The following is a 27,494-nucleotide window of genomic DNA, read 5'->3' as shown; positions in this document are numbered from 1 at the left end:
AAAGGGCTGCCCCACGAAGAACCCACCCTCTTGACGAGGCCCGAAGTAGTACTTCTGGAACGCCATGCCACGCTACTTTGTCAGCCACACACTTTTCCGGACACCAGATTGTGGTGCACTGCAGCGGAACCCCCGGTGTCCTGTAGCATCCAACGATGCGACCGTCTCCCACCGTTCCCTGCTATCGGATGCCAGCAGCTCCGAGAGATCCTGAAAGCGTTACAAAGTTCCCTTGTCACTGACACACCACCGTTTGGAGGGGTTAAAAATAGTCTCAATTATAATTCGTGCCATCGCTGCAACACGCACTTCCAGCCGACAGCCGTGCAGTATGCTGCCATAATCAGCGGCAGACAAAGGACTACGGCTCTTGCTCGTGACAGGATTGGATTTGAGCAGTGCTCCGACTTGCGCAACGCATTGCACGTGATTTATGATTTCGAGGCTAGTGAGCCATTCCCTTCGGAGTGATTGCGTCGCACTGCTGCATGGTTTCTACTGTCAGTCAATCATTTCAATCGGAAGAAAGTCAATGAGCCTGTATTTAGTTTCTGGTTTGTGACAAACTTTTAGATTCTGATAATGAGAACTGATGCAGCATTACATTTTACGCTAGTACTGGCTACCCTCTAGCAAATAGGAATGGTTCACAATGGCGCAACAATCGCAGCGCTAAGTAGTAGTTCTTCCTGCTTTCGCGTGGCTAAAAGAGGAACCTACAAGCTACTGAACCGGAATATGAAAACAAGTTGATCCGCATCGATGAGATGGAAAATCGGTTCCAATCTTAAATTATGCCGCAAAGCAGCGTTTCCGTCAAGCACGGACGAGGAAGAGGAAAGCTGCATTCAGCAGCTCACGATGCATCCAGCAAGCAATCAAGTAACCGAGCAATCGAGCGAGCGGGCGAGAAGAAGTCCAACAGGAAATAGTTCGAGTACCAGGAAAATAGTTTAACGTTCGAAAAAGATTCTTTCCTCGCTCATTCAAGCTGTCGCTTGTGCGCTGGTCCCCGCTGTGATGCTTATTGCTTTCGGTGATCCTCGAGGGCGGTAGTCGTCACGAACGTCAGCATCACCAGGCTCGAGGTACCGAGCTGATTAAATTGAGTTTCAATATTAAATTTGTAATATAGTTGTTCGCAGCAGTTTCGTTCTCGGGTAGAACCGAGTTTGGCAGCCTCGCGAGCGTACCGGCCCGCCTAAGAAGGTCAGCGAACCAAAACCCAACCAACAGTTGCCACCTGTGCCCTTCCCTGCTGCGATCCTTCGTAGTCAATCAGCAGGTGAAAGTTCTGCAGAGCGGATAAACTTATTGCGGTGCGGCGAAGGGAACTTCGAAGGAAAGGAACGGAAGGGACCTTGCATTCATAGTTTAGTACCCCGTTGCGCAGTTTAGCCGTACACTTTCTGATGAATTTGGATGGGATGTTCTCGCTGCTGAAACGTTAAAGTGAAGTATTCAAAGCCTATCCGCTACAGAAAATCAGTTCGCTTATGTGCCTCCCAGTTTGTTAAGAGCATCCCCAACGAGACCGTGGGGATGGTGTTTTTGCATACTACCGTATAATTTGTTACCATAAGTTTGTCAATTTTAAAATGTCCCAAAATAAAAAGTTGAATTAATGAGACTAGATAGGAAGATACGCTAACATTTGTGGTGTAGAAAGTGGCTGTAGAACAGCAAGGATAGCAACGGAACCCTGCACAACAACGGAGAAGAGCCTGGAACCTTGGAAAGAATGCAATATACATTTGCACATTGAACAAGGGTGGCGGTTTCGAGTGTTTTCTTTGTATGCTTGAATTGATGTTGAAATTGAAATTAAAGTTAAATATGAATTATGTGCCAGAAATGCAATATGGACGGCTAGTGCTCTTGAGAATGATTTTCGCTTGTACTGGCTAGGATGTCTTCCGTTTGCACATTCTAACTCTAACATTTCCCTTTATGAGACAGAAAGCTCCAAGAAATATAATATTCACTCACTTTCACGCCCTTATAGAATCAGTTTCGGAAAAAACCTGAATATATGTAAAATGTTTCGTTTGCATTTCGGAATGTCCTTGGACGCGTATGTAGCTTGGGTTTGGAAAATTCAACGAAGATTGATTCTGTGTACAAAAACGACAAAACAAAAAATGCAAATTGACGCTTTTCTGCAAAGCTTTGCGATCCAATCCTCAAACAACAATGCCATCAGTTCTTCTTTGCAGATTTGCAGATACAGTTAAGGTATTTACATTGCAATAAAATTAAATCAAATTCGATTGTATCAACTGCAATGCATTCTGAGTTGATCTGTTTGTGACCACACGACGGGAGACGGGTACAATTGCATTTCGTCCAATCGGGGCCTTACTGGGCGCACCGTAATGGAAAACCCATATCGATTCATTAGTTGCTTAGCGAGGGACAATAAGCCAATCTCTTCATCTGCTCAATCCGCATCTGCCCTTGGTTTTCTTTTTTTTTTTTTTTGTTTGCTCTTGAGCGCTAAAATGAAATTTTCCAGTGCGCTCTAAAAGGGATGAGCGTCACCGTTGGTCACCACCGGAGATGTATCGTGAGTAGAAAGTTGAATAATCCTGCCCAGCATCTGGCTCCCCGGTTTACTGCAGTTGGAAATGAAAATCACGGCTAAACTTCTGCCCTGCATAATAAATGATTTCCATCTCGCTCGATGCATCCGTTATTCAATGGGCACCAGTGAATAGCCGGCCGGCCGGCCACCCGGTTGGTATTTGAAGTGCTTCGATAAATTAAAAAGTAAATGAAATTTACGCAAAACCCATTCGCGGTAGCAGCAATCGGTAGCAGGTGTACGGTGGCTCGCGATTGTCCATTATAATGTCCTTCGCCTCTCTCTCTCTTGCGGTGACCATACCGATGCTGAAGGTCAACCGCGTTATCTCCGTCGGAACGCATCGACAATTAGGAAAATCGAATCAACGCCATCGCCATTTTGTGCGAGCTATAGCGTCTAGCGTGTGCCTTTTATCCCATTACTCAACCAACTAACTAACTAGCGAAGGATGGCCCTCTGGCTCTCGAGCCAGGCATCCAGGATTGCTGCTGCTGCAAGCGCACAGATAGCTAGCCCTCCCCCGGGGGGCGGGATGCACTTTTTCTCCATTTGTCTCTCCGCCCGAACGATTTCCAATTCGATCGTGCCCTTGAACTTCACCACTGATCGGCATTCCATCTCCTTCCAACCATACGGTCCAAGCCAAACGGCCAAGGGAATTGATTTAACGGTAAACTGCAACTGGAATGTGGCACGGTCACGGTTTTCCCACATCCACAGGGTGGGGTCAGAGCCAGATGATCGGCATTATTGTGGCCCCCAAAAGGGTGGGTAAGCTGGGTGCCACGATACGCGACGAACTTGGGTGGTTCGGTTTTTTTTTTCTTTCTCGGTCTTGCCTTTTTTCCTACGGTAACGACAATCACGGCGAGTATGGCGGCACGCTGGAATGCTGCCACGCCACCATTTGCCCCGGACGTAATCCAGCAAATTCAATTCCCTCCGGAACGTGTACCTGGCACGCAGCATCCGTACCGTTGAGCCGTTTTCAAGGGCAGAAGCTCAAGCTGAAGAAGCGGCAGCAATCTGTACTGGTCACTGTGCCGCTGGGCCGCGGCTCTCTCTCTCTCTCTCGCGCGCGGTTTGTTCCAGCCGGTTAGTTTGCCGGCAAACAATTTCCGCTTCCGGGGTTTGATGATGGCGTTAGCCGATAAGCACATTATTTATGTCCTCCAACCCAGCGAGGGGGGGGGGGGGTACTGTTGCTCACCAGCCGCGACACGTAAGTCACGCGGCACATCTTGCGCTCGCGGTCAGCAGCAGCAGCAGCAGTGACCAGCATTCCGATTTCCCCTTTTTCCCTTTCCGATCGCGCGGCTGTTTCCGGTATTCACTTATTTCCAGATTTGTTCGCTGCCGACCGTCGACAGGAACGCCGCGACGCACTTGGCGTTTTTCCGTAAGCAAAGCTCCAGCTGCTTTGGTCCTCACGCTCTCTCCCTCTCTCTGTAGCTCTCCGCTTGATCGGCAATCTGTTACCCATTCAATATTTCCTACCGGCCCCAACAAACCCGGCCATACCTTGTCCTGTTCCTGAACGAACAGCATCTTCACGCCACCAAGGTCAACGCAGTGCTCCGGGGGGATGGAAAATTGTTTAGATTTCATCTCGCACAGCTCACCACAAAGTTTTCCATGTGGCCAGTGATTATTGGTGGCATTATGTTTCTTCCACCGTTTCATGCTGCTGCGGCTACCAGATGCATTGCAGAGAGAGAGAGAGAGAGAGAGAGAGCGGTCTGAGTTGTACCGTCGGAGTCCTGGGCAGGGCCGAGAAATCAGTGTCGCATGCCGGATAAGCTTCTTAGCGACCGCACACTATCAGCGTTCAGCGTTGCAGCTAATTGAAGCGACTAGATAACGAGGTGGCTTAAGGAAATACTATCCGTTAGGAGAGTTATAAGCTGTCCAGGCTGAACAGCTTCATTGGAGGAAGGTGGTGGATTCTTTGAACACAATTTTTCTTTTTGCATAAAATGCAGCTGCGTCTACAGCAGTACGTAAAGGTAGTCGGGGATAATCCATGTTTGAAGTGCAGGCGAGTGTTTGCTTTTGAGCACATGCTATCCGCTCTACTGCACAATAACTCAAAGTCATTTTCAAGTCAAGGCAAAATAATACATATTCCATCCATTCCCAATAATGAATATTATTCATGTGGGCAACGTCACATGCAAGGATTGGCTTGGCCGGAAAAATTAAAGTAATGCTTCTGTCAAACATTACTTATTGAATGAATGAAAATTGCATCAAAAGTGATGTAAAATGCTTCTTCTCTAGACTTGTAGCGACCGATAGAAATACAGCTTACTACATCATTTTCAGCTTTCATACTCTATTTTGCAAAACTATTTGCTAGATGTTTAGTAGGTTGTTACCCAACCACGGAACATTAGTTTCATTTTGAAATATCAATCTTTTCTGCCAAGCATAATAGATTCGAAGTAGATTCTATAGTTTATTACTGATTTTAAGAGCAACATTTTCATTTTTTAATCTCAATCATACAATTGCTTTGTTGCTTATCTTGGACAAATCAATTAAGAGGAAATGTCCAAACTCATCCTCAAAAACACACTCGTGAATAAGGATCTGTCCAATTTTCAGAATTTGAAACAAATCAATAAGGATATTATTTAACAGAAATTAAAGTAAATGACCGAAAACAATCAAAATCTCCTATCGCTCTCTTATCTTTTAAAGGAATCTGTTAAGTTTCCTTTAAACGGAATAATTGAAACCACAATCCTTGGTATCGCCGTTGAGAAAACTAATAACCTAATGAAGGTTCAAACAATTCGTTGATCAAACTGATTTTGCTACAGCATATGAATTGATTTCCCACGCTTCATTTTGTATTTCCCTATCTTTTAACGAACTCTTGGCCCACAGTCCCTGCCAACGACTTAAGTCGGTACTTTGCAAACGATAGCTGGGCTCGAACGAAAGACTAGCATAACATACCATCAACTTTTGAAAGGTATTGGAAGTGCATCCTGTGTACTTGTGTTGGAATTATTGCGCACACACGCTACCCGGTAGCTGTTGATCGACCTGGGTGTTATTTCAAACATTCTTTAAGAATATCGATAAGCTTTATCGTCTATACATCCTCCATCGCTTCATCCTTTCCACTATTGCTACACTGCTGCTACATCAGGCTACAGGATAAGGGTCGACGAAAAAGCCAAACATTGCAAAACTTTCCCTCACTTTCTCTCTCTCTCTCTCTCTCTCTCTCTCTCTCTCTCTCTCTCTCTCTCTCTCTCCCTGTACATGTATTACTCAATATGATAAGATTATCCTAACAACAGCATCCATAGCCTATCACCAGAACTCGCCCTTGCGTACCGTGAAACATTGTTCTGCCAGCATTCTTCTTCTCCGGGGCCCGATCCTCGGTTTGCAATCGATCCCATTGTTTGCCACCGTGATGCAGTGCATGCACCAAGCTCCCACTAACACACAGCAGTGACGGGAAACACTTGCAATACACGTATAGGCAGCCCGGTGCAGCGCGATCGATAGACAGCAAAATCAATGTCGAGGGCGTGAAGAAGATTGATTACCGGATTCGTTCCCACGCCTTCATAGTGTGGCGATTTTCCCGTTTTCTTTCATTCGATTACTTTTTCTTCTTTCTCTTCATCCACACGCCCTCATCCTTCTCCGGTGTGTAGTTTTTCTCGTGCCAATCCTGGCCATTCGAACGGTTCACTCCAGGATGTGACATTCTTATGCTGTACCGTCCGTCAGCCAGCTCGAGCAGCTACGGCCACGGGTTGGTGCAGCGCGAAAAATGTTGGAAATGATTGGCAAAAAACAGTCCGGGCAGTCGATGTCCAGGAAAGGGCAGGACAATGGCACGATTCCCGGCCAAAGGGGTGAGCAGCTCTTGTTCTATCAAAAACACTGCACACACCACACCGGTACACGTTGCGTTGCCACATTGATTGCATTCCGGTGCGGGTAGCAATACATTGCCATCATGTAAAGTGTACCAGGACAATCAAGGGACACTCGAAGGTCGATGTTCTGACCGATGGCGTAGCGTATCGTTGTCGGGAGAGATTGTAGGGTACATGCATTGATGCATTATTTGTTGCTCATCGCAATATTAGTAATGTTTCTTTCCTCCCGGGGAAAATGCACCGTTCTACGCCTCATTACGGTTCAATGGCTCATTGGATTGAATCTATTTTCCAACTCCACTCAACTCACAATGGACTATCACAAACGCGGCTCGTGCCTAAAACTGAGCACAAACGAGCTTTCAAATTATCTCAACAAGCCAACCGTTCCTTCCACATGGGAATGGTGCGATGGCTCAGCTCAGGGAACGGCAACATTTGCCAAGAAGTTTGACGCTTTTTATCTTCCGGCAAATATTTTTATTTGTTCATCACTTCCCCGGGTGTTGGTACTTCGGTAGTGAAAAACTCTATTTTCGCTCTTTGCCGCGTACCAAGCAGACAAAAACCCTCGGCCGTCAGCGGCAGCAGCAGCAGCATCATGTTGCGGTGTGGATGCGTTTCTTGTTCCTTCCACCACCTGCAAACCTGCGGCTATCAAGTTTCGAGTGGCACAGAGAGAAAGAGATGGGGCGAAAAAAGAGTGAAAAGGATTGGAACTGACGAGGGGGGTGTGGAGCGGGGAGCATAATAAGAAGGAACGCGCCTTCAAGACAACTTCCGTCGCCTCAGAAACCGAATGGGAGGGAGGGTGGGTAGCGAAGAAGCTTGATAACAGTTTTCTTAAGCACGAGGAAAAGTCATTGTTGTTCGATGCGGCTGTCCGCGTGGTGTGCGCGAAGAAAGCAGCTTTTCAGCAGCAAGTGTGCATCCCGGAGAGAAGCTGTTTTGGACAGTGTCCGGGGACCGGGGGCACTCTTTGTCGGAGGCTTCCAACACCGGAGATCTGAGTTGATGCTGGTGGTACCGTGTTGGTGGTTGCTGTTGCCGCCGCTTGGTGCAATCATGAAATCACTCTATCATTCCTGTCATGTACCGGCACCGGCCCGTCAGCTGGAACTGGAACTCGCTCCCGGCCGCCCAAAAACCGTATCCTTTTTCACGTTCCATCCAAACCAACCAACACCAAAAAGCACACACACTATCTGGGGCCAAGCTGTGACCAATTTTTGGAGGGGGAGTAGGTAGTGGGAGGTGAAATGTATTTTATTTTTAGCTGCCACCGGCGCACACACCGGCGAGAAGAGTTTGTCCTAATGCATCTCGTCGCTCGTCGTACTTTTCTTTGCACTTCACTGGCTAAAACCATGTGGACACTTACAATTATAACACATTCCCCGGCCGTTGGTTGGCCGCGAAGGGGGGAAAGGGAGGCGTGCTGTGTTATCAAAATGGCGAGCCTGGACCGCAACCATAATGTCGGAAACTATTAGCGAGGTTTTTTGTACGCCGGCTGCTCAAAATCAACAGCTGGATGGATGGGTAGGATTTTTTTGGGGTTTTATTTTTGGTCAAACCACCAAGAGCTGCCATATGCCGGATGTTGCTCGCTTCGTTTGACATCTACATGTACCCGCTCAGTGAATTTGTCGCTCTCGCACTATCAGGCATCAGAAACCAGGTAGAAACCTCCATTCTGGGAAAGATCGCACAGGTAACCTTACACCGGCTGCAATTGAGTGGAAGCGCTTTGCTCCCTTGTCCCCTGTCTCCCATCTCCTGATTCGAAGAAGCGAATGCAAGCTGTCAAAGTTTCCAATGGCGCACTTCCTGATACTTCCCGTTGGATGTGGTTTGAAGTCGCATTACCGTAGATTGGCGAACCGGCAATATAGTCACCCGAGGACGAGCTTTCGGGCGAAAAAGGATTTTCATCGTACCGCAAAGTAGGCCAGCCGCTCGATCGGATCGATGGTTCCAGGAACAGTGTTCTGACAGCATCCTGACATGAAAGTCCTGGAAAAGTTCAATATCGCGCCCACCGGTACCGGTACGGTTCTCCGATTGCAACCCATCCCAATTTGTTGTTGCTTCTTTTAAGGTTCCCCCTTTCAGTTGGCGCGTTGTAACGTAAGCGAAAGTCTCCGGTTACCTTTACCGGAGAAAACTTGTACCAGAAAGGATACGGAAAGCTGACGCTACACCGGGTCTCTGCACACCCAGCAGCGCAGCGATCGTGTTCGCCTGTTCCCGCAGTGATTGGTTTCATATTTTACTTTATAAGCCGCGTGGTACCGCGAACCATTGTTTGCTCTTTGCTCAGGCCAGCTTCTGTCGCCAGTTTTATTCCTTCTGCTGAAATCACACAGCGTCTCTCCTCAAGGAGAACCATCGTTTCGCGGCGAGTACTGTGCACACGATGGCGACGACGAAAACGGCTACATCTTCATTAGTGCAAAGTCAAACAGTGACGTGGCGTGGCTTCCGAAGCCGGCAAGATATTGCACCGGTAACACCCTGCCGTTCGAGCCTTCGTGCGACCTTTACCCAGTTGACATTCATTAAAGAAATTGCGTCAGGTGCATCCCGAGGCCCCAGAGCGTTGCCACGCTAAATGACTTTTCTCCAGGGTATTGGCCTGATACGTTGCAGATCGCAACCTCGAAAGACAAGAGCTGCTTCCAGTGGAAGCACCAGTGCAGGCATCATCTGACATTTCTTCCCACTCTACTGCGGTTGACGATTGACAAGTCGATACGTAACGAAAGGGGATGACAGATTTTGTTGGAACGATGTACCGAGGTTCAAGGACTTCCGGCACCGCTGACCGATAAATTTATGTCTTTTTTATTCATCACATTAATCGCAACACGGCGGCTCTACCAACTGTCCCATGCTCGCTCACCAATCGTTTCCTAATCTGATGAAATAGTGTAGTGTCATTGCGTGGCGGCACTACGCGCACCACTAATGGCGTCGCGTTTTAAGCGTTTGCTAATGGTTAGTAAAATTTAATGACCGTCCCACCGGCCTACAGGCAACCGGTTGGGTTGTGCTGGTTTTAATTGAATGAACGTACCGGAAGCCGGTGATGATAGGAGTTTTTATGCTAGTGGTTCGCTGACGCGCGGCCAGTCATTGATCGGTGAACGATATCGATACCGTTGCCTGCGACACGGGAAGGAGGGCGAATAGTGCGCGGAAGGAATGAATGGTATTGCATTATTTTTTTAAAAAGGAACACTCCTTCGATTGTCCTTGCTGGCTAGATAAGCTATATCATTCCGCCAATTTGTTAGCAAACTTTTTGTTTTATAACTCTCTATAATGTTCATTGTTGTTGTGTGTTCATATGTTTAAACTAATCTAATCCCGACTACCAAACAAAAGGATGAAGGTTCAGATTCATAGTTGAAAGGTTGAATTTTTCATAGTTGAAAGGAGTCACGGGAATATGACAAATTGTATAAATCGAAAATGTCAAACACTTTTCTTGTGGGAACTCATGCGAGCAAACATTATTTGAATGAGAAAAAATATCGCACATCCTCAAACGACTATCAATCATTTGCTTCTTAACTGCAACACACAAATTGCGACTAAATTGACACCAGAATCTATTTATATCAGGTTGACTACGTAATTTCTACTCCTCATAATACATTTTAGATTCTGTGATTTCAACGACTTGTTAGCAGAATATCATTGTTTCGCTCTCCTAACTATCAACAGGTCTGAAGATGAGTAATTAAAGTTGAAATACTATCAGTGTGATCATTTTCAATACCGATGTGGGCAAGGCAGGAACGATCATGTTCTCAAATTAGCAGGAAGTTTCTTTCCACCCGGCTTATCTATTATCACACCATTTACATGAATTTCTGACCATTCCTGACCCTCCCTTTACCAGTCAGTAGTCAGCGGTAATTAAAGTACAGATTCTTCACTTCATATTATGCACAATTTCTTCCCTGAATTTCAAGCCAACAGGCAGGCGCTGCACTTGCTGATGGACACAGCATGATGCGTTGACCATGGCCATGGTGGCCATTCCTATCCAACCGACCAAGCAATAAAACGGCAGCAATAAGAAGCAAGCCCAAAAAATGAAACAGAGAACCATATCTTCCGGCCATAACGAGCCGATTGGGTCGAAAAGCAACCCTGTTGCTAACGCTCGGCGGCATAGCAAGCCCAGTGCCAGTTCAAAAGGATGGCACCCATGGAGAATCCAATGAAATAATTACTGGAAACGACTCTATAGGAACCGGCGAGCGCGCCCCGGGCACACCACTCGGACCGATCGGTTTCGGTGGGAGAGGAGGAGTTTCTGTGGGGTACCGCAGCAAATCCGAGGGCTGGCTGAGGTCGAGCATCGAGATCGAGAGACGACGGGGAATTGTTGCAAACGTCCATCCGTATCCAACAATAGCAAACTGATTTCCACACCAGTCCGGTTCCCGGGCATATGGCGCTTGCTCGTTCCCCTTTCCCGCCAGCTGTCACGCCAGCCAGCCAGAGGCAACTTAGACTTGTCACTTTAGAGCCACAACACTGTCTGGCCGCACCGCACGCTGGCTAACGATGCGATGGAGCTCGAGCGAATAATTTGTCCCAATGGGCAAAATGAGGATGGTCAGGATGGACCACCGGCGACTGTATAAGGGGTGGTGGTGGGTCAAACAAAAAAGACAAAAGCTTCTCACACTCAACCGGAACTCAACACACTGCCACGAATTGTGCCTGGTGCCGTGGATGCAGGACACGCATACGCAGGCGACTGGCGAAGAAAAAGAAGCCAACGTGGACCTATCCAGCGCCTGCGACTGCGACTGCGATGGCGACATAATCGCTTACCACTGCTTACCAGAAGAGTGGTCGGTACAACTTAAAAAGATAAGACGAACAACTAACCACTCTGTCTCGGCGTGTGGCTGCCGATGAGTTGTGGCGATGGCCCTGGGGCACCGACTGTGGTAGACTTGTGGGTCCGTCGATGTGTATGTGTGTGCATTGGTTTGCGCTTTTTCAAGTTCAATATCACCTCCCGGCACCCATGCACGAGACAGGAGTCCAGCGGGCACGGTTCCTGCCTCGCACCACCTTTCTTTACGGGGGCACGCCACGGTGCCAGGCCGGTGCCCAAGTACAACGAGGGAATGTCTGCCATACCCACTACTCTGAACACTATTGCACTCTTCAAACGGCTACAGTGTTTCGAACCGATCCAGACCGATCCGGTGCTTGGGTCCAGTGAGGCGTACTTTTGTGACAAGGAAAATTGCAATTTCCCGATACGCCTTGGCTCCGTCTCTAGCACCAACAGCTCTCTACCGCAGCAGCCTCGCTATCACACGCTACATGCCATAAACGATTTTCACTCCGTTTTTCTGTCCTCTGATGTATTTCCATTGGCACCAACCTTTACCGACTTTTTTCTCCATCCATCCTTCCATCCACTGCACCACACCTAACGGCCGGGCTTACCGGCAGCTAAGGTTTCCTTCCACCCTGGTAGCCCCATAATATCGGTAGCAGCGTGATGCCGATGCTGGTGCACAGCACACCATACGTTCGGCAGGCACACCAACCCCGGGATCCGCTAGTGGCGTTAGATGCAGATCCAATGGTTGTGCGCCACTGGGGAGATGCTCGTTATGCATTTGATTTGTCATCGGTTACGATGAGCAAATAAACAGTGTGTTTCAATCCCGTGCCGTGCTTCACCGGAACGTGCTTTGAGCAAGAAATTGCAGCAGCAGCAGCAGCAGCACGGAACCGTTCGGAAGAAGTGGAGAAAACGGTCCGTAAACGGTAAGCCAACGGTAGCTCTCGAGCTTTCGCTCGTTCCTTCGCCAGCTCTTCGCCAGCCTCCCGGGAGTACTACATCAATTGCAATATAAGATGCTGGTGCGTCCGTAACGGTGAGTGAAGAGTTGGTGCAGCAGCGCGAGCAGGCTTCCGCTTGCAGTCGATGTAGCGAACCATGTTGGGAAAGAATATCATTTCAACCGGCTTCTTCTTCTGCTGTGAAGTCTCGTCGGATGCTGCTCCAACGTTACAAGCCAGCTGCGTTGAAATGGAGCTAATTAATTGCTTGCTTGGTGCTAATACCGTGCCGTTGCAGTGTATAGACTGTGCCCTGAATGGGTTTTGTGTTGCAGTCGGTGGATCAAAGGGCCATAAGCCAACATCATGCTACAATCAGACATGTTACATATTAACGTGTAACTTGTCACTGCCGAGAGATAACACAAAAGCGGATAAGTGGTGGTTAATGAATCCTTCAAAATTGTCGATAGTCATGTTACAGTCCGATTCTGCAGAAAATTCAAAGGGGCTTCCGTTGTGTTTTTGATAATATTAAATACTAAAAACAATCTGTTTTGATATGAGCAGCGCTGCTCCAAGCGTACACGACTGTCCAATCGGAAATGATTAGTTTTGAACTATGTGATGGCATAGTAGCAGGATGCATGAAATTCCCTACATAAGCACAAGTCTGATACAAATCAAACTTTGAAACAGTATAGAGCAAGTTCTGATGATGCGTTTCGGTGGCCGTTTCAAATGTTTTTTTTTATGGAGGTGCTTTTACTTTACCGTCCAAAAACCAACCAAAGGAAAAGCTGAAGAGCCAATGTATCAAACAGCGCTGTCCAGCCATGTGGCCAAGAGGATGGTGTCCATACGCTCACGGAAGGATCGCCATTCCAGAACCGGAACCAAAAGCAAGAATCTTCAAAGGCAAATCAAACTACTTTTAATACTTTATTGCCGCATAAAACTCCGGAGGTGTCCGGTGCAACTTTTAACGTTGCGTCCTGGGGGCAAACAACGGTGCATGGAAAACCCCCTTCGTCCTGGAATGTTCTTGTGTGAGCCAGAAAAAACTTACTGCTCGTCTTTCTCGCTCTTGCTCGGTGTCTCGCTGACAGTCGGAGATCGGATGTGAGTTGGAAAAACGAAGGCAACATCTACAGTTTCCCAATCGTTGCCGGCAAAACTATTCCCTACAATCATGGCACAAGGCACACCGGCTGTCACTGGTATGAATATGTATTGAATTGTTTGGCTCGAGATGGTTGCATTCGTATTGTTTTGATTGAGTTTGTCTGCAATTTTAATTCGTTTTATCGCCGTTGCAATCGGCAGAACAGAAGAGCGGGCCGGAATTTAGATATAAAAGCTGCGATTTGGCGGCACAGCACGCTGTCAAAAGTTTGTTTTTTGGGGTATAAAGAATTAAAACACTTCCTGGCTCCGAAGAGGATGATCACGCAAAGGTTCGACGCTCTGGCACGGCAAGCTAATCATGTGTCGAGCCCACCACCGCTCGACGGAACGCTTTTAACGCTTCATTTAAAGCACGGCGTTGCACTACGGTTAGTTAGCAGCAGCCGTCGCAGCAGTCGAGCCGGAAGAGGCAAAGAAACACCAAAAACGAATCATAACAACATGATCGGTGAAGGTTACGATTACGAACGGTCGACCCGGCCATCTGTCGAGACTCGTTCAATCATCTCCGATGGAGGGATGAAGCGCCAACCAACAGCCACAGACAGCTTCAATCTCAAGGTCACCGTCTACCGGTCCACCGAAGCACATCGAGTGGAACAACCTACAACCACCAACCTCCGGGCCACTGAATCGAGTTGGAGTCGTGGAGCACGAAAATTGCTGAAAGAGGAACCTCCAAAAACATACCAATCATCGGAGCTTATGCGAGAGTAGACTTCCTTCCTAGCTCTCTGGCCCACCAGCGTTAGTACGGCGGTGCAATAGTACGAGACATCGTAGGACAACTGTTCCGGCAATGGAAGATTGGGAGGAATTTGGAAAAGTTTTTCATGAATTGTAAGATTTTGCGGGGCTCGGTGATCGACGATTAACATTCCGGTTCTACGGCGAGCTCAGATCGATGCTGGTTTAATAATTATCTGTATCATCATTTCATGAGAACATTGGTTTAAATACGATTAAAAATTCAGAACAAACATGTTTTGATGACACATTTCCATTAGACGATTCATGGCTAGAGCTGTATTACAACGATTTGTATGAATATTGCTAAGCTGCTTTATGTGTTTTGTCTTTCACAATCTACCTGGAACATTATTCGGAATACCCCAGATTTCACGTGTAGCACAACTGCCTACAAAGACAAAAAGTGCGCTAAAACCTATTGCAATTATCAGTCAGTCTGTCGTCAGTAACTGACTTATCCTGCATAGACGTTTATGATGAAGCACCAAGCTTACCAGACGATTCCGAAACGTTAAGAACAACTATGACTCAAACTCTAACATACCATGGCACCATGGCGAGGAACATCCCACCCCATCGGTCCTCCTCACGGACGAAACTCCCAGAAGGAGCAGTGTGCGCGATCGGTACATTACACGCTAAATTAGCAAATGCCCAACTCCACGCTCTACGCTATCCTTCAACCCTCAACACGATCAACGTCAATCCTAATGGTCCATCGCATCGCATCGCTTTATGTCACATCTTATTTCGTTTCTCATTAGAACCCTCGCTCCCTCCCTCCCAAGATTGGCCCAAGGCGTCTTAAGGCGACACGACACAACGCCATCGCGCGTAATTGAATTTAAAATTCTAATGTCCAGCCGCTGGTGGCGTGCTGCTGGTGCTGGTGCTCATGAACTTGTACTCCAATCTCGTGGCTCGTTGTGGCCGTTTGTCGAGTGATCTTGAGTCGAAGTCACGCCACCGCCGTCCTCCCGCCATCACCGATGGGCGAAAGCGAAAGTCGAGATGATGACGATGATCACGGTGACGCCGCCGTCGCCGCCACCGATGCCGGTGTTGCATAACACTCGCCGTTCGCCGTTGTAGTCGCCTGTTGCTGTTGCATTCCCAGATGCAGCAATCGATGGCAACCGGCCAGCCAGTGCGCTCGAGTTCGAGTATTAGTCAGCAGCAAGCGGTCGAGCGAGGCTCGAGCAAAGAACCGGCTTTACGATTATGGCCGGTAATAACAATCTGGTCAAGCGCTCGCATGATGAGGCCGTCGTCGTGCATCGAGTGAGCCTGCGAGAGAGTGATATCACATTTCAGCGACAGCTTAAGTGCAGCGCCGCATAAATAAGGAGTCCGAGAGGTTCACGCTAGGGGCAGGCAAAGGCAACCTGTCGCGCGCCACAAGGCTACTGCTGCTGCCCCATGCCGCCGGGGGTCCATGTTTTCGCGGCACTTGCCTCGATTCGTTCAACCTTTTTGCGCTGCTGGAGGATGGCGGCGGCCCTCGGACAGGCTGCCGTAAATGAATGAGGAACAGGGAAGAAGCTGGGCGGCTGGCGATGGCCACGATAAAGCGCACGCAAGGTCGCAAGGTCGCGCCGCAGTTGGCTGGCCGGTCGAGCTCGCGCGCGCGCTGCTCCAGATCAGATGAGTTGTGGCCAAGCAGCGTGAACGGTGCTGAGCTGGGGCGGAGGGGTTGCGGATGATGCGATGACCATCATCAACATCTCGCGCACTCTCTCAAGGTCGCGCCGTACCGACGCAACATGGCGAAGACAGTGAACCTCCGAACAGCAACCGAACGCACTGATCAAGCGATGAATTAATGCTGTCATTACGGTAATGAGATACCGTGCCCGAGGAGGAGGAGAAGGAACGAGATCACCACCAGCAGCAGGAGGACGGCCGATCCTACATCTAGAATCGTGTTTTATGAGATCGTCCTTCCGCCACACGGCACAAAAGGGTGAATCTGCGTAACTCAACCGCAACTGCGATCGTTGTGTCACTTGACATTTACACGTTTACACGGGCTCGTGTTGCTTCCCATCTGATGCAAGGTCTCCTTTGCCCTTCCCGCTTCTTCGGCAAAGAAGAAACCGTCTGGCTAAAGGGCATCCAAGTGGAACTCCATCTCGTGGATGCTGCGTGCTGCAAGAAGTGCAGCAATCCTTACCACTCGTTAGGATCGTCGCACATTTTCAGCCTCAAGAATAGAACTGCTACTGGTTCGACTGTGTGCAGTGACGCCAAGTGTTCCCACTTTCGCGATCAAGCCAATCGATCAGCTTAACGCGAGAACGAGCGTAGGCCCCTGGCGAGTGTCGCAAGCCGAGCGCAAGTTACACCACCAACCGCTACTGCGCTAGCTACTCAAACCACGAGTGCACGAGATTGGATTACTGGCACATCCGAATCCGATCGCTGTAGATGCACTGGCCCAGTTTGCATCCGATCCGATGCTGATCTAGGGCTTCAGCTCCTTGTAGAGTGTGCCAGTTGGAGCCTCAAACCTCAAAAAAAAAAACGCTTACACGGCCCACGACTACCCTTGATACGTGGAAACCGAGCCCCAAGACCGAGTGCTCGAACCAGAAACCAGTGACCTGCTAGCCTAAATTATGAGATCGCAAACCGAGATCGAACAACCCCACACAGCACTCGGCACATCATTAGCCAGCATGTAGATCGCCTAAATGACACTCCAGCAGCCCAGCTCCGGTGTTACTGATGGCGCAGCTTGGTTTTGCATCCACGCTTGACCCACACACCAACGGAGCATTGCTTGAAACCTCCGCCAACAACGACAACACAACACAACGAACCGAAGCTGGGCAAGCGGACGGTTGACAGCTGAAGTGGCCCGAACCGAACGAGCTTAAGGTTGTCCGAAAAAAAAACCCGTCCGGATAACCCTCGCCACTCGCGGTACGTCTCTGCGGTGCCGGCGGTGGTCAGTACGAGGTTCGAAAAGAGGAAAAGCATTGAGATGTGATTGGTGCGCCGCTGGTAGGTACCACGATCACGACAGGGGACTGTGCGCCCAGGACATGTGTATTGGCCGTGTATCTTCTGGCGGCGAACATGCGCCATCGACACAAACACCGATGCTTCCGTCCACCAGCGTCGGACGGGGGTGCTGGTTCCTATCTATTTCAATTATCTTTCGCTGCCGCGTTGCTGTCGGCGCAACGCTTCGACGATCGACCTCAAAACGCTGACCACGCACTGGCGATGAGTTCTGACGGAGTCGCGGAGAAGCAGCTAATAGCCAGGCCCAAGCCGGTTGGTCCTTGCAGACCAACAGCAACAGTATCAGCGAACTGACCTACAGCACGATCGCGCTCCACCATAGAGACGATCCCCGAACGATGAAGTTCTTACATCGTCATCTTACATCGTCGCGAACGCAGAACGTCAATTACCACAGTTCAAGAACACGCGCGATCGCCGGATGGATGGGTCAAATGGACCCTCGGCTCCGGTTCGAGATCGAGCTCAGGGACAGGGTCCGGCGTGACCTGGAATCTGGAATGGCTGCACGTTGGCTGCACTTTTTACCATTGCAATCCAAATTCAATCATTCATCCGCACGATGCAACGGGTCGAACCCAACGGGCCCACCTAAAGGTTCGTCGGACGAAGCATCCGATGAATGCAACGACGCCACTTACACGCAAAATTAATCGCTCAATTATCGCCAGCACATTGTTATGTTTGGTCGGTGCTGTCACCCTTTTTTATGCTGTCCATACAGGGGGGGGGGGGGGGGGGCGCAGTGACTTTACAATTGTTTTGTTGATAGCAGTCCGTTCCGTTCGTTCGTTTTCCCTTTCCCGTTCCGCCACGATCCGCCATTATGCCGCGAGGACCACGATGGTTGGTCGGCAATTTAAATTGTTTATGCCGCTTAATCATTGCTGGCTGGCTGAGGGCGTACCATCGCGGACGGAGGGCAGAGGTCACAGTTTTCTCATTTATCTTGCCACCACATGCCACCAGGTCGTGCTCTTGAATGGCCGTGCGATGGAAGCGATTATCGTAATGTGCGCCGTGCGTACCCGATGGCAGTGGTACGCTGGTGCTGCATTTATTGCAAAAAAAAAACATAGCGTACCACAAGCCCGGTCCGTGGCTATCGTAGCGATTCCGGCATATCTGGAAGTGGAAGCGCGATTTACGATCCATCGAGTGACCTCGCGGGATGGTGAAGATTTTTTGGCTGACAAACTCATCCACAGCTTCGTCCATTGAGTTGTCCGAGACGAGATCTGTCTTCGCGGATCGTAAACCTTGAACCACGTGCCTTGTGCCCTGCGGCACATCGTGGTCGCCGGTCGAGCTCAAGGGATGCCGCTAGTCACTTCGACAGGAAGTTGAAAATGCAAAAATCAATAAACTGATCTCAAGATGACCTCGCACCGTACGAACCATCGTCGTAGACGACGTCGCCAATATCGGATGGTACCCTTGGCGTGAAGATATGCTTCATTTTTTTTGGCCAATTTCTGGCTGGCGGCCCTCCGGAACACTAATTGGATATATCCCACTGTGCTAACCCTCGTCGCCACTTGATGCCACTCACACGGTGGCTACTTGGCGCCTACTTGGGCCACCTTGAGCTACACCGCTACTCGAGACACCCCCCTCGCCCCCAGAAAGCGTCATCGAGGGACAGTGGAACCAAAATTCCGAACACTTGGCCTAAATATGGATCCGCGCAGTCCGATCCGGCCGGACCCGGCTTCCGTTTATAGCCATCCCTGCTGCAAGTGGGTTCGAGTGTTTGAAAACATGACCGAAACCGTTCGTTGCAACCCGCTCTCCCCCATCAACTCCACATAACGCTTATCACCTCATCCTACTGGATAAGCCTGATACAGACAGACAGGCAAGCTGGCTTCTGTGGGCTTTGACATTGAACGGTGGATTCGGATTGGCGTCCGGATTGGTAATCGAAGGCCTGCCAGAGGCTCCCGGACCGGCTTGCTGGACGAAAACCGAGCTGGTTCTCCGGGCGGGCTAGTTCAAGAGCAATAAAAATTATACCTCACCTGCAAGCGCGCCCCTACCGCGCTTATAAAACACGTTTCTCACGCGGCAATCAATCAGCTGACTCGACGACGGATTGATGCTGGAGGTCCCAGCGCTCTCGTGGGGCTGGTGGACAGGTTTTTTTTCTGTTTTTGTTTTATTTTCGGACAGCACCGTCGTCTGACGTCTTGTGGCGTATCGTGAGTGCGTGCGTGCGTGCGAGCGAGCTTACGGCTTTGTGGCAAGCGATCGACGACGACGACGACAACGTTGTAATGCTGTAATGAGTCGATTGCAGCGTTTGATTATTGTGATTGCTAGTCGATAGACACCGCTGGCGCGGTTACGGTATCTACGAGGTTTGATTATCACCTGCAAGCATATCGGCTTTGCTGTTCAGGTGACGGTATAAGGCGGTTGGTTCTTCTGGAAAAATTAAAATCCCATCATATGAACCGTAATTGCCGTGATGGCTATTCTAAGAGCGTATCCGTTCCAAATGGGTATTTAAGAAGGGGCTTACGTTGGCTTATAGACAAGGATTTTACAGACGAAGACTGTTTAACTCTTACAGAAGCACAGTATTGTTTGCGTACTTTGGAAAATATTCAGTTTATTATTTGAAACACAGAGTCGATTTACATTTTTTACATACACATTTTGATGGAAATCAGCCTAGTGTTTACGGTGGTTTGAACGATCGATCATAAGCTTCTAAAGTCGGTATTCACCCAATGATAAATGGAATACTTTCAATTTCAGAAAGTATCCAATTTATACTGAATAAATGGAAAATGCATGGACGATTTTTGATGACGAAGGGAGTTTCTTCCTGAAATTACTCGTCTTTTAAAGACAACTAACTATTTCACCCCTTGGTTACTACATTGACTAAAGCATGCATAAAAATAAGTAAAGAATGCAGTACCATTCTTACACTATTTGACTTATCTCATTTAGTATTTTCAAAATGGATAAAGCTACACAATAAAGAACTTGCTTGCCTAGTTACTTACCAGTTATCGCTAACATAATAATTTAAACTAACAAATATGATCCCTTCTAAATGAATTTAAAGTGTTAGTTACTGACAAATATTGCTTCAAATAATAAATCAACTATTCTGTGGAAGTGTACTTTCCACTTTGTTTCGTAACAATTTGAGAGCATCGCCGTGATCTATGAAATGTTATTCCATAAAAATATCGAATAATAATCGATAAAGTCCTCGATACTCGTGCGTATTTATTACATCAATAAATTACAGAGCGCCTCCTCTGTACAACTGGTACCTCCACTGTTAATACTAATAATGAATTAAAATTTGCTTCGTAACCGCGCCACTACACGCATCGCATTCAACTCTCCAGTGACCGTGTTTCCGCTCACCCATCATCAAACACCTAAGACGCCATTAACGTAACCCTACCCGTGGTGGGATTTAGTGCGATTATGGGCTCATGGAGCAAGTTTCGGTTGGTTAAGAATTTAATCGAATGCCTCAATCGAGCCAAGCGATCGTTGAACACGCATCGCCTAACACCTCACCCATCTCTCCCCCCCCCCCTCCTCCCCCATCCCCCTGATCACCGGTGGCCGGTTACGGAATGGAATGGAACCATCGCCATCGAGCCCCACCTGACCTGACCCGGGACCTAGAACGCGGAAATACGCAGCTGGGTTTTATACTCGTTCTTTTTTTTTTTTTTTGTCGTGCTCCGTCGAACACCAGGCGGTTATGGTGCGTGCGAATGTGAGTAAAAAAAAAACATCACCACATACCTCAACACCTCGTACATGGCAGCACGATCTTACCACGGCCGCACGATCGCACGGCGCGCTGTCAATCGTGTTTCCCCACCACCAGCGTCACCGCTCTAAGGTTCGTTCCTTTGAACCCTGTATGACATGACCCCACACACTCGGTGGCTACGCTACTTGTACGTTCCCATGGCCCTTCGACACCCACGGCGTCGCTGGTGTCTCTCCGTCCGTCGTCCGTGCATGGTCCTAGGCCAAACTCCTGTTTGCGACACACAGAGAGAAGGTGAGAGAAGGAGAGAGAGGGCGATCTCGCGAGAGCCAACGCTCAACGAAAGGAGATGGAATCGGAAGGTCTGTGCGATCAGGGTCGTGACGGAACAGATTGACAACTTACGGGTCCGTGGTCCGTGCGTTGGACCGAGTGAGACGCCACCAAAACATCACGTTTAAGGGGGAGGTTAGCGATGGCTCGAGGGTGTCTCAGGCCGACGACGACTGGAGCTGGAAGGTTCTGCCACAACGCCGTACAACGATGTTGCGGATATGTCGCGTGAAGAGCGAAGGGTGATCGTCCCGGGCGCTGGGCTCCACTGGGCAGCATCACGAGACCCCATCGCAGGTGATCGCGTGTAGACGAAGTCAAAGGTGGAAGGGGCATGGCACCGACTCGCTCGCTCGCTCGCTCACTCGCTTGCCACTTGACACGCGAAATCGAGTTCAACTTGATCCCCGCGCAAGGCTTCTCGCCGTGATCGGCGCTCCGATTGGAGGCACTCCGAGCCCGTAGACATCGAGAGTGAACGAAAGGCAACAGCAGCAGCAGCAGCAAAGCTTCGGTGTCTCACTTCCGCCCAGGGTCTGCTGGCTGACACCGAGCTGATGCTGCGTTGCTCGTACTGCTGTTGGTGGTGGTAGTGGTGGTGGTGGTGGTGGTGGATAGCTAACTGGAAGGACGCGTCGTCGTCGTGGTCGTCGTCGTCGTCGCTTATGTTCGCGGTGCTGCGCGAAGCGAAGAGCTTTGAGTATAAAAGCTGGCAGCAGATCCGAACGATCATCAGTCAATTGTGTCTACTGCACTACAAACAAGTGTTCTACCAAAACTTCTTCGTTCTTCGAAAACCCACCCCAAAAAACCCTTCAAAATGTACAAGCTGGTACGTAGTTCCTGCTCCGGTGACGCGAACGTGAATCCGTCGCAATCGGCAGATCGTCTAGAATTGTACGGATTCTTACTGGGTTCCATTACCATTTGTATTACAGTTCGTTCTTGCCGCCGTTCTGGCCGTCGCTGCCGCCGCCCCCGGAATCGCTGTCCACTCCGTCCCGGTCGTGCACGCTGCTCCGGTTGCCGTGAGCCATTCCTCGTCGTAAGTGTCACCACCGGTGCCAGTGTCGACTTCCGGTCGACCGATCTACTTCTTCGGTTTCTAACACACATCCCCAAAAAAAAACTCCTACCCTCCTCATCCTGCAGGCACGTCGTGCACCACGCTCCGGTCGTCAAGACTTTGGCTGTCCACTCGGCCCCAGTTGTTGCCGTCCATACCCCGGTCGTGAAGGCTGTCCCGGTTGTGCACCACGCTCCGGTTGTGCACCACGCCCCAGTCATCCACCACGCTCCTCTGGTCCACAAGACCGTCGTGCACTCGGCCCCGATCGTCCACTCCGTGCACCCGGTCCCGGTCGTCAAGAGCGTCGTCGCCAGCCCGGTCGTCCTCCACCACTAAGTCCACCAACACCAACACCACCCCAAACCCATCATCCCACTAAACCACGACGCACGGCGTGAAATGGCAACTTTTTCTACAAAATAAAACCCCCCATCCAGTTCTCGACACTCGACCAACTCTACAGAGCACCGAGCGCCTGGTGGCGCCACCAGCAGCTGGCCATGTAAATACATCCCAAGAGTTCAGCCAGACCAGAGTTGCGCGGCCCTCCTCGAAAAACCGGACACCGGTCCGACCGGAGGGTTCTAAGCACGTTTCGGGGTCAGTGCAGTATGCAGTAGCAGCGGTAGACGCAAAGAACCAGTATCAATACAACTTTGTTGAAAAAGTTAAACCTTCGTCTGCCTTCCTTACTGTGTTCCCGTGTCCTTGTACAATCCGCACGCCATCCTGGTCGCCTGGGTCGCCTTCTTCGATCGCTGTAACAATCCAGCACCAATTAATAACGCGTGAGGCTGCACTCCATCAAAGCAGCAGGCGACAACGTGCTGTGCTGTCACAGTAACACCCAGCTCGATGGCGTAGCTCAACCGACCATATCGGTATCCACTTGCCAGCGGGGATACGGGGAACTAATCGAGCTAATAATTGAGCTCTGGAAAATTAGAAGTCCCCCCCTCTCGCGGGTTCGTGATAACTTCAATTATTGTATTGGCAATGGGTAGAATCTGTTGGTAATTAATGTATCACTCGCTGCTACTACGAGACGCCATGCTGGCGGTCGTTTGCTGTTAAGATGAAGTTTCACCACGGCCAGTTCCGTGTGTTCGTTCAGCGTATCTCGTGAGCAGTACGCCTTTTTACGATATCCCTTTGTGGACCGGATACTCGGAAGTTTATCGCCCTGGACTATGGCGTCTTAGCTCACAGGATAATAATATCAGTGCCCATCAACAGCATCACCATCATCGTACCAGTCTTCATCTCTGTCAGTGTCGTTGTCGGTCGGCCATCGTTGGGTGTCATCGTATACCGCGTATCTTTTATTACGGCACTGACTTTAATGCGCGACACATCGTTTTATGGTTCGCCGCTTTTCTTAGCATCCTTTTCGGTGTCTTGGTCCCCCCCGGTGGGGGTGGAACGAACAGCAATAGATCTCGACAAAACAATAAAGCTCACTGTCACCACGCTGGCGTAAGCAATGGTTGCAAATCAAGTTCAATAAACATATTTTATGCATTCGTGCTTGTTGGTCTCAACGCGTGCAAGGACACGTGCGTTGACTCACACATGCACTCACAGAGCGGGTCTGCGCTTCCAGTAGAAAAGACGAATTACATGCAGATTGTTGGACCATGGAAGGATGGAACGAAAGAAACGGAGCGAATGCATCTGGAACACCCGGATCACTCTACGGTCCGGGGCAACCGATAGACCGGCGGCTGGAACGGATTGGCCAACAATCGCATTTATCACAAGGACACGTACGCCTGTTCGTACACCGTACGTTCGTAAGCGTTGATTAGCATATGAACGAGAGAGTGCAAACAGGGATACTGCCGATTCCCAGGGCAGGATTACACGATGCAGATCAATTTGGCCACAAACGGAACGGAACGGAACGGAACGGAACGTGTCGAAGCGTTGATAAACATCGTTTTATGGTCACAGCTTTTGCCGAGATGGTAAAGGTTTACCAACGTTCTTGGCCTTCGTGAGAGAGAGAAACGAGGTCATTGGACTTGACGTTAGGATAGCTCCGGTATACGATTCAAACCGAACTCATGTTGATATGGATTTTTATGGTATAGATTTATCTTAACGCCTTCTTTGTCTTTGCTTTCGACAATCAACCGGCAGAGACATCTGAGGTAGAAGAATATCTTCACAACTGACCCATCCTTGTCACTTCTGAACTTAGCGAGCATCAAAATATTGAATGCATCATATGTTATTGTATGTTGTCTCGCCACCGTAACCCCTTATGTTGATATCAACCTTCAAAGAGAATCAGCACCTCTTACTGACGTGATAAAATAGAAACCAACAGTTAGTTAATTTCAGTTTTGGATGGATTGAATTTATTCTTCGAGGTGGCGAGCCAATAGGCAATGTTTTAATCATTTTTTTTTAATCAGAAAAGCTGGTTTAAATTAAATTTTATTGCTGGGATGATAATATAATTTCTGGTAGGTGGGAAATGTAAAATTTCTTAACATAAAGAAGTTCGCTTTTACATGTTCCAGCTCAAGCATCAGTTCGATAACATTTTAAACGATCGATAGTCAATCTCTGGATGAAATGAATAACAACCCATTGCTCCACATACATACAGTATGCAAAAAGAGTTTATCTACCCCTTGCAAACAATTTATATTTTCACCGATTTTTCATGAAAAATCTCAGCCTAAAAAATGTAATGTATCTCGTATCAATAGTTTCGTTTTTTATTTTTCTTTACTAAAGTTTTCACATTTTTTTAAAAATACATCCTATGAACAAAGATATTACAAAAAACAGTGGAGCAAGATACGAAAATTTGTATTTTATGTATTTTATTGTATGGTGTTACAGTTTTTACTCTAAAATAATTAAATGACCATTTTTCCTCTCAATTTCAAAAATGCATTTTAGTTCGTTTAACCCCAAAAACATCTTTTCAGGCCCGTTGGATTATTTTGTCGCCAAAAATAATGGAGTTATGCAGCTAAGAAGCATGAAGAAACGTGTTTTTCTTATCTTGCTGGACTGTTTTTGTAATATCTTGGTTTGTAGGAGGTATTTTTGAAAAATGTAAAAGCATAGTAAAGAAGAATAAAAAAACAAAGTTATTGATATGTGATACACATTTTTGGGCTGAGAGTTTCCATGAAAAATCAGCCAAAATGTAATAGAATGTAATAGTTGTCTTGCAAGGGGTGGATACACTTTTTTGCACACTGTAACTAGACTGCATAGAATCGCTGGTGCTTCATTATTATCACACACGTCGTGTAGAGGAATTCCGTGTGTGATATATCGCTTCCCATCGCTTGACTTGGTCAGTTGTCGGCAGGTTAGCTTCCTGTTTGGAACCACCTCCATTAGCCCATCGTTCACCGGCTGGCTATCGTTTGCATCAGTATTTCGATCGAACACCGACAAAATACCATTCTTCCCGACTGCCCCCCCCCCTTTGCACACACTCATGCAACTCCTCGGCCAGTGCCCCCGGGGGTTGCACAATTTTACGCCAACAAACCGGAAAAGCGTTAACGTACTTTCGCTCTGCTTCATCCAGCCAGTGCAGCCGCAAGGATGTAAGGATGGAAAGTTTTCCAAACATTTCCACATGAAAACAGCCGCAAGCATTATAACGAGTGTGTCACCGGCAGACCACCGGAGGACCACACGAACCGTAGAGAGGACCAAGTCTGCGTCACGGTGGATTGAGCAGAATCAATGTCTCCATGCGCCCTGTCCCTTGGCCCGTACACGGACCGTCAGTTTAGCCGCGATGCGTTGTGACTAGATCGCTAGAGGAATTCAGCAGAAAGTTAGTTTAGTTACCGGGAGGGCTGCCCATGATGATGATGATGATGATGGTCAAGCGTCAAGCAAGGAGAACGACACCAAGCGGGAACCACAACACATTCGAGGAAACACACTGCGACGGCGATCTACTCATGTACCAAGTATGGAGAGTTACACTTGGTCGAGCTAGCTGCCGGTGGCCTTCTCCGGTATCCGGATACGGTCCTCTGGTTTTGGTTGTGGTAAACCACTGACCGAACTATCAGTCACCGAGACTGGGACCTCAAAAACGAATCTGTCAGACTAGGGAATGCGCTAGCTGCACTAAGCAACTTTGGCCGTGCATGGTGGACGCAATGCAATCTTCTTAAAGCGACAGGAATGCAAATCAATGTGCCCAGTCAATGTGGCATGTTGATGGCACGGTGTGCCCTTTTGCTCGGTGTTTCCTTCGCTCATGCAATGCTTTTTCCGATGTGAACGGTGGCTAGTGGACTTTGCTCTATCTTTGCTTTGCTGAGAAGAAAACGAAAATTCTAGTTTAAAGTCTTTAAGGGCTCGGTAATTTCTAGCCAAAACAAGGATCATTTTTGACGATTTTTTGTGACGCAACCATTCAACTTAATTTTTCCAAGTAAATAGCATACAAAACTACAACTTTTGCAGAATACTTAGTTTTATTTTGGGGAAGATTCATTACAAACTCAATTAATGGCATCAAATTTAAGCAGTCGTGTCTTTGATAAGATACTTTTTACGATGCCCATCGTAGCTGTGTGATGGGTAATCAGATAAATACAAATCGATACTCGTTTGAAAGATTATAAGATTATCCAGGTAGCTCCGTCAAGTTTTTGTTGAATTTCCTATTTTTCGATTTTTGGCAAATTTTTGAAGTTGATAAAGTTATGCTTTTTGTCTTTTTTCCTAAAAACACGATTTTCAAAGATTTGTTTAAAAAACAGTATCAACAATTTTCATGAAATCTCAACGGGACTACCTGGCAAAGAGTGTACAGATTATGTGTTAAAAATTTCGAATCGATCGTCCCAGTAGTTTTTACGGTACGATGGGCACCGACTTTAAAAACGTTGGTTTTGGGAAACGCTCTTCAAAGTAACGATCTGCATGGAGCTTTATATGAAACGCGGATTTTCAAAAATCTGTAGCTTGGTCAGTTTTGCTTCGATTGATCCAAAAAAAATATCACAATGTGCTTGAAACGATCAGCATTCAGGGAAAATTGTT

General features: G+C 48.2%; 2 protein-coding genes across 2 annotated transcripts in view; both read left to right on the top strand.

Annotated features, from left to right (window-relative positions):
- The window catches only part of LOC126580826 (neuropeptide SIFamide receptor-like), an 83,402-nt gene that overhangs the window by 49,938 nt on the left and 5,970 nt on the right, over positions 1 to 27,494 (top strand). The window lies entirely within an intron of this gene.
- On the top strand, positions 22,100 to 22,953 carry LOC126580827 (larval/pupal cuticle protein H1C-like). The gene is made up of 3 exons (XM_050244094.1): positions 22,100 to 22,214; positions 22,321 to 22,427; positions 22,535 to 22,953. Exons 1-3 carry the CDS (start codon positions 22,203 to 22,205, stop codon positions 22,785 to 22,787), a joined length of 372 nt encoding a protein of 123 aa, XP_050100051.1. The 5' UTR covers positions 22,100 to 22,202; the 3' UTR covers positions 22,788 to 22,953.

This window comes from Anopheles aquasalis, chromosome 2 (genome assembly GCF_943734665.1).
Source record: "Anopheles aquasalis chromosome 2, idAnoAquaMG_Q_19, whole genome shotgun sequence".
In the NCBI taxonomy this organism is placed as follows: domain Eukaryota; kingdom Metazoa; phylum Arthropoda; class Insecta; order Diptera; family Culicidae; genus Anopheles; species Anopheles aquasalis.
The sequence above is the reverse complement of the archived record's forward strand: the minus strand, read 5'-3'. Positions and strand labels throughout refer to the sequence as shown.

Excerpts from the sequence above, each read along its gene's own strand:
- LOC126580827 (XM_050244094.1), top strand. Across the intron at positions 22,428-22,534 it reads GCCGTGAGCCATTCCTCGTC|GCACGTCGTGCACCACGCTC; the intron begins GTAAGTGTCACC and ends CTCATCCTGCAG.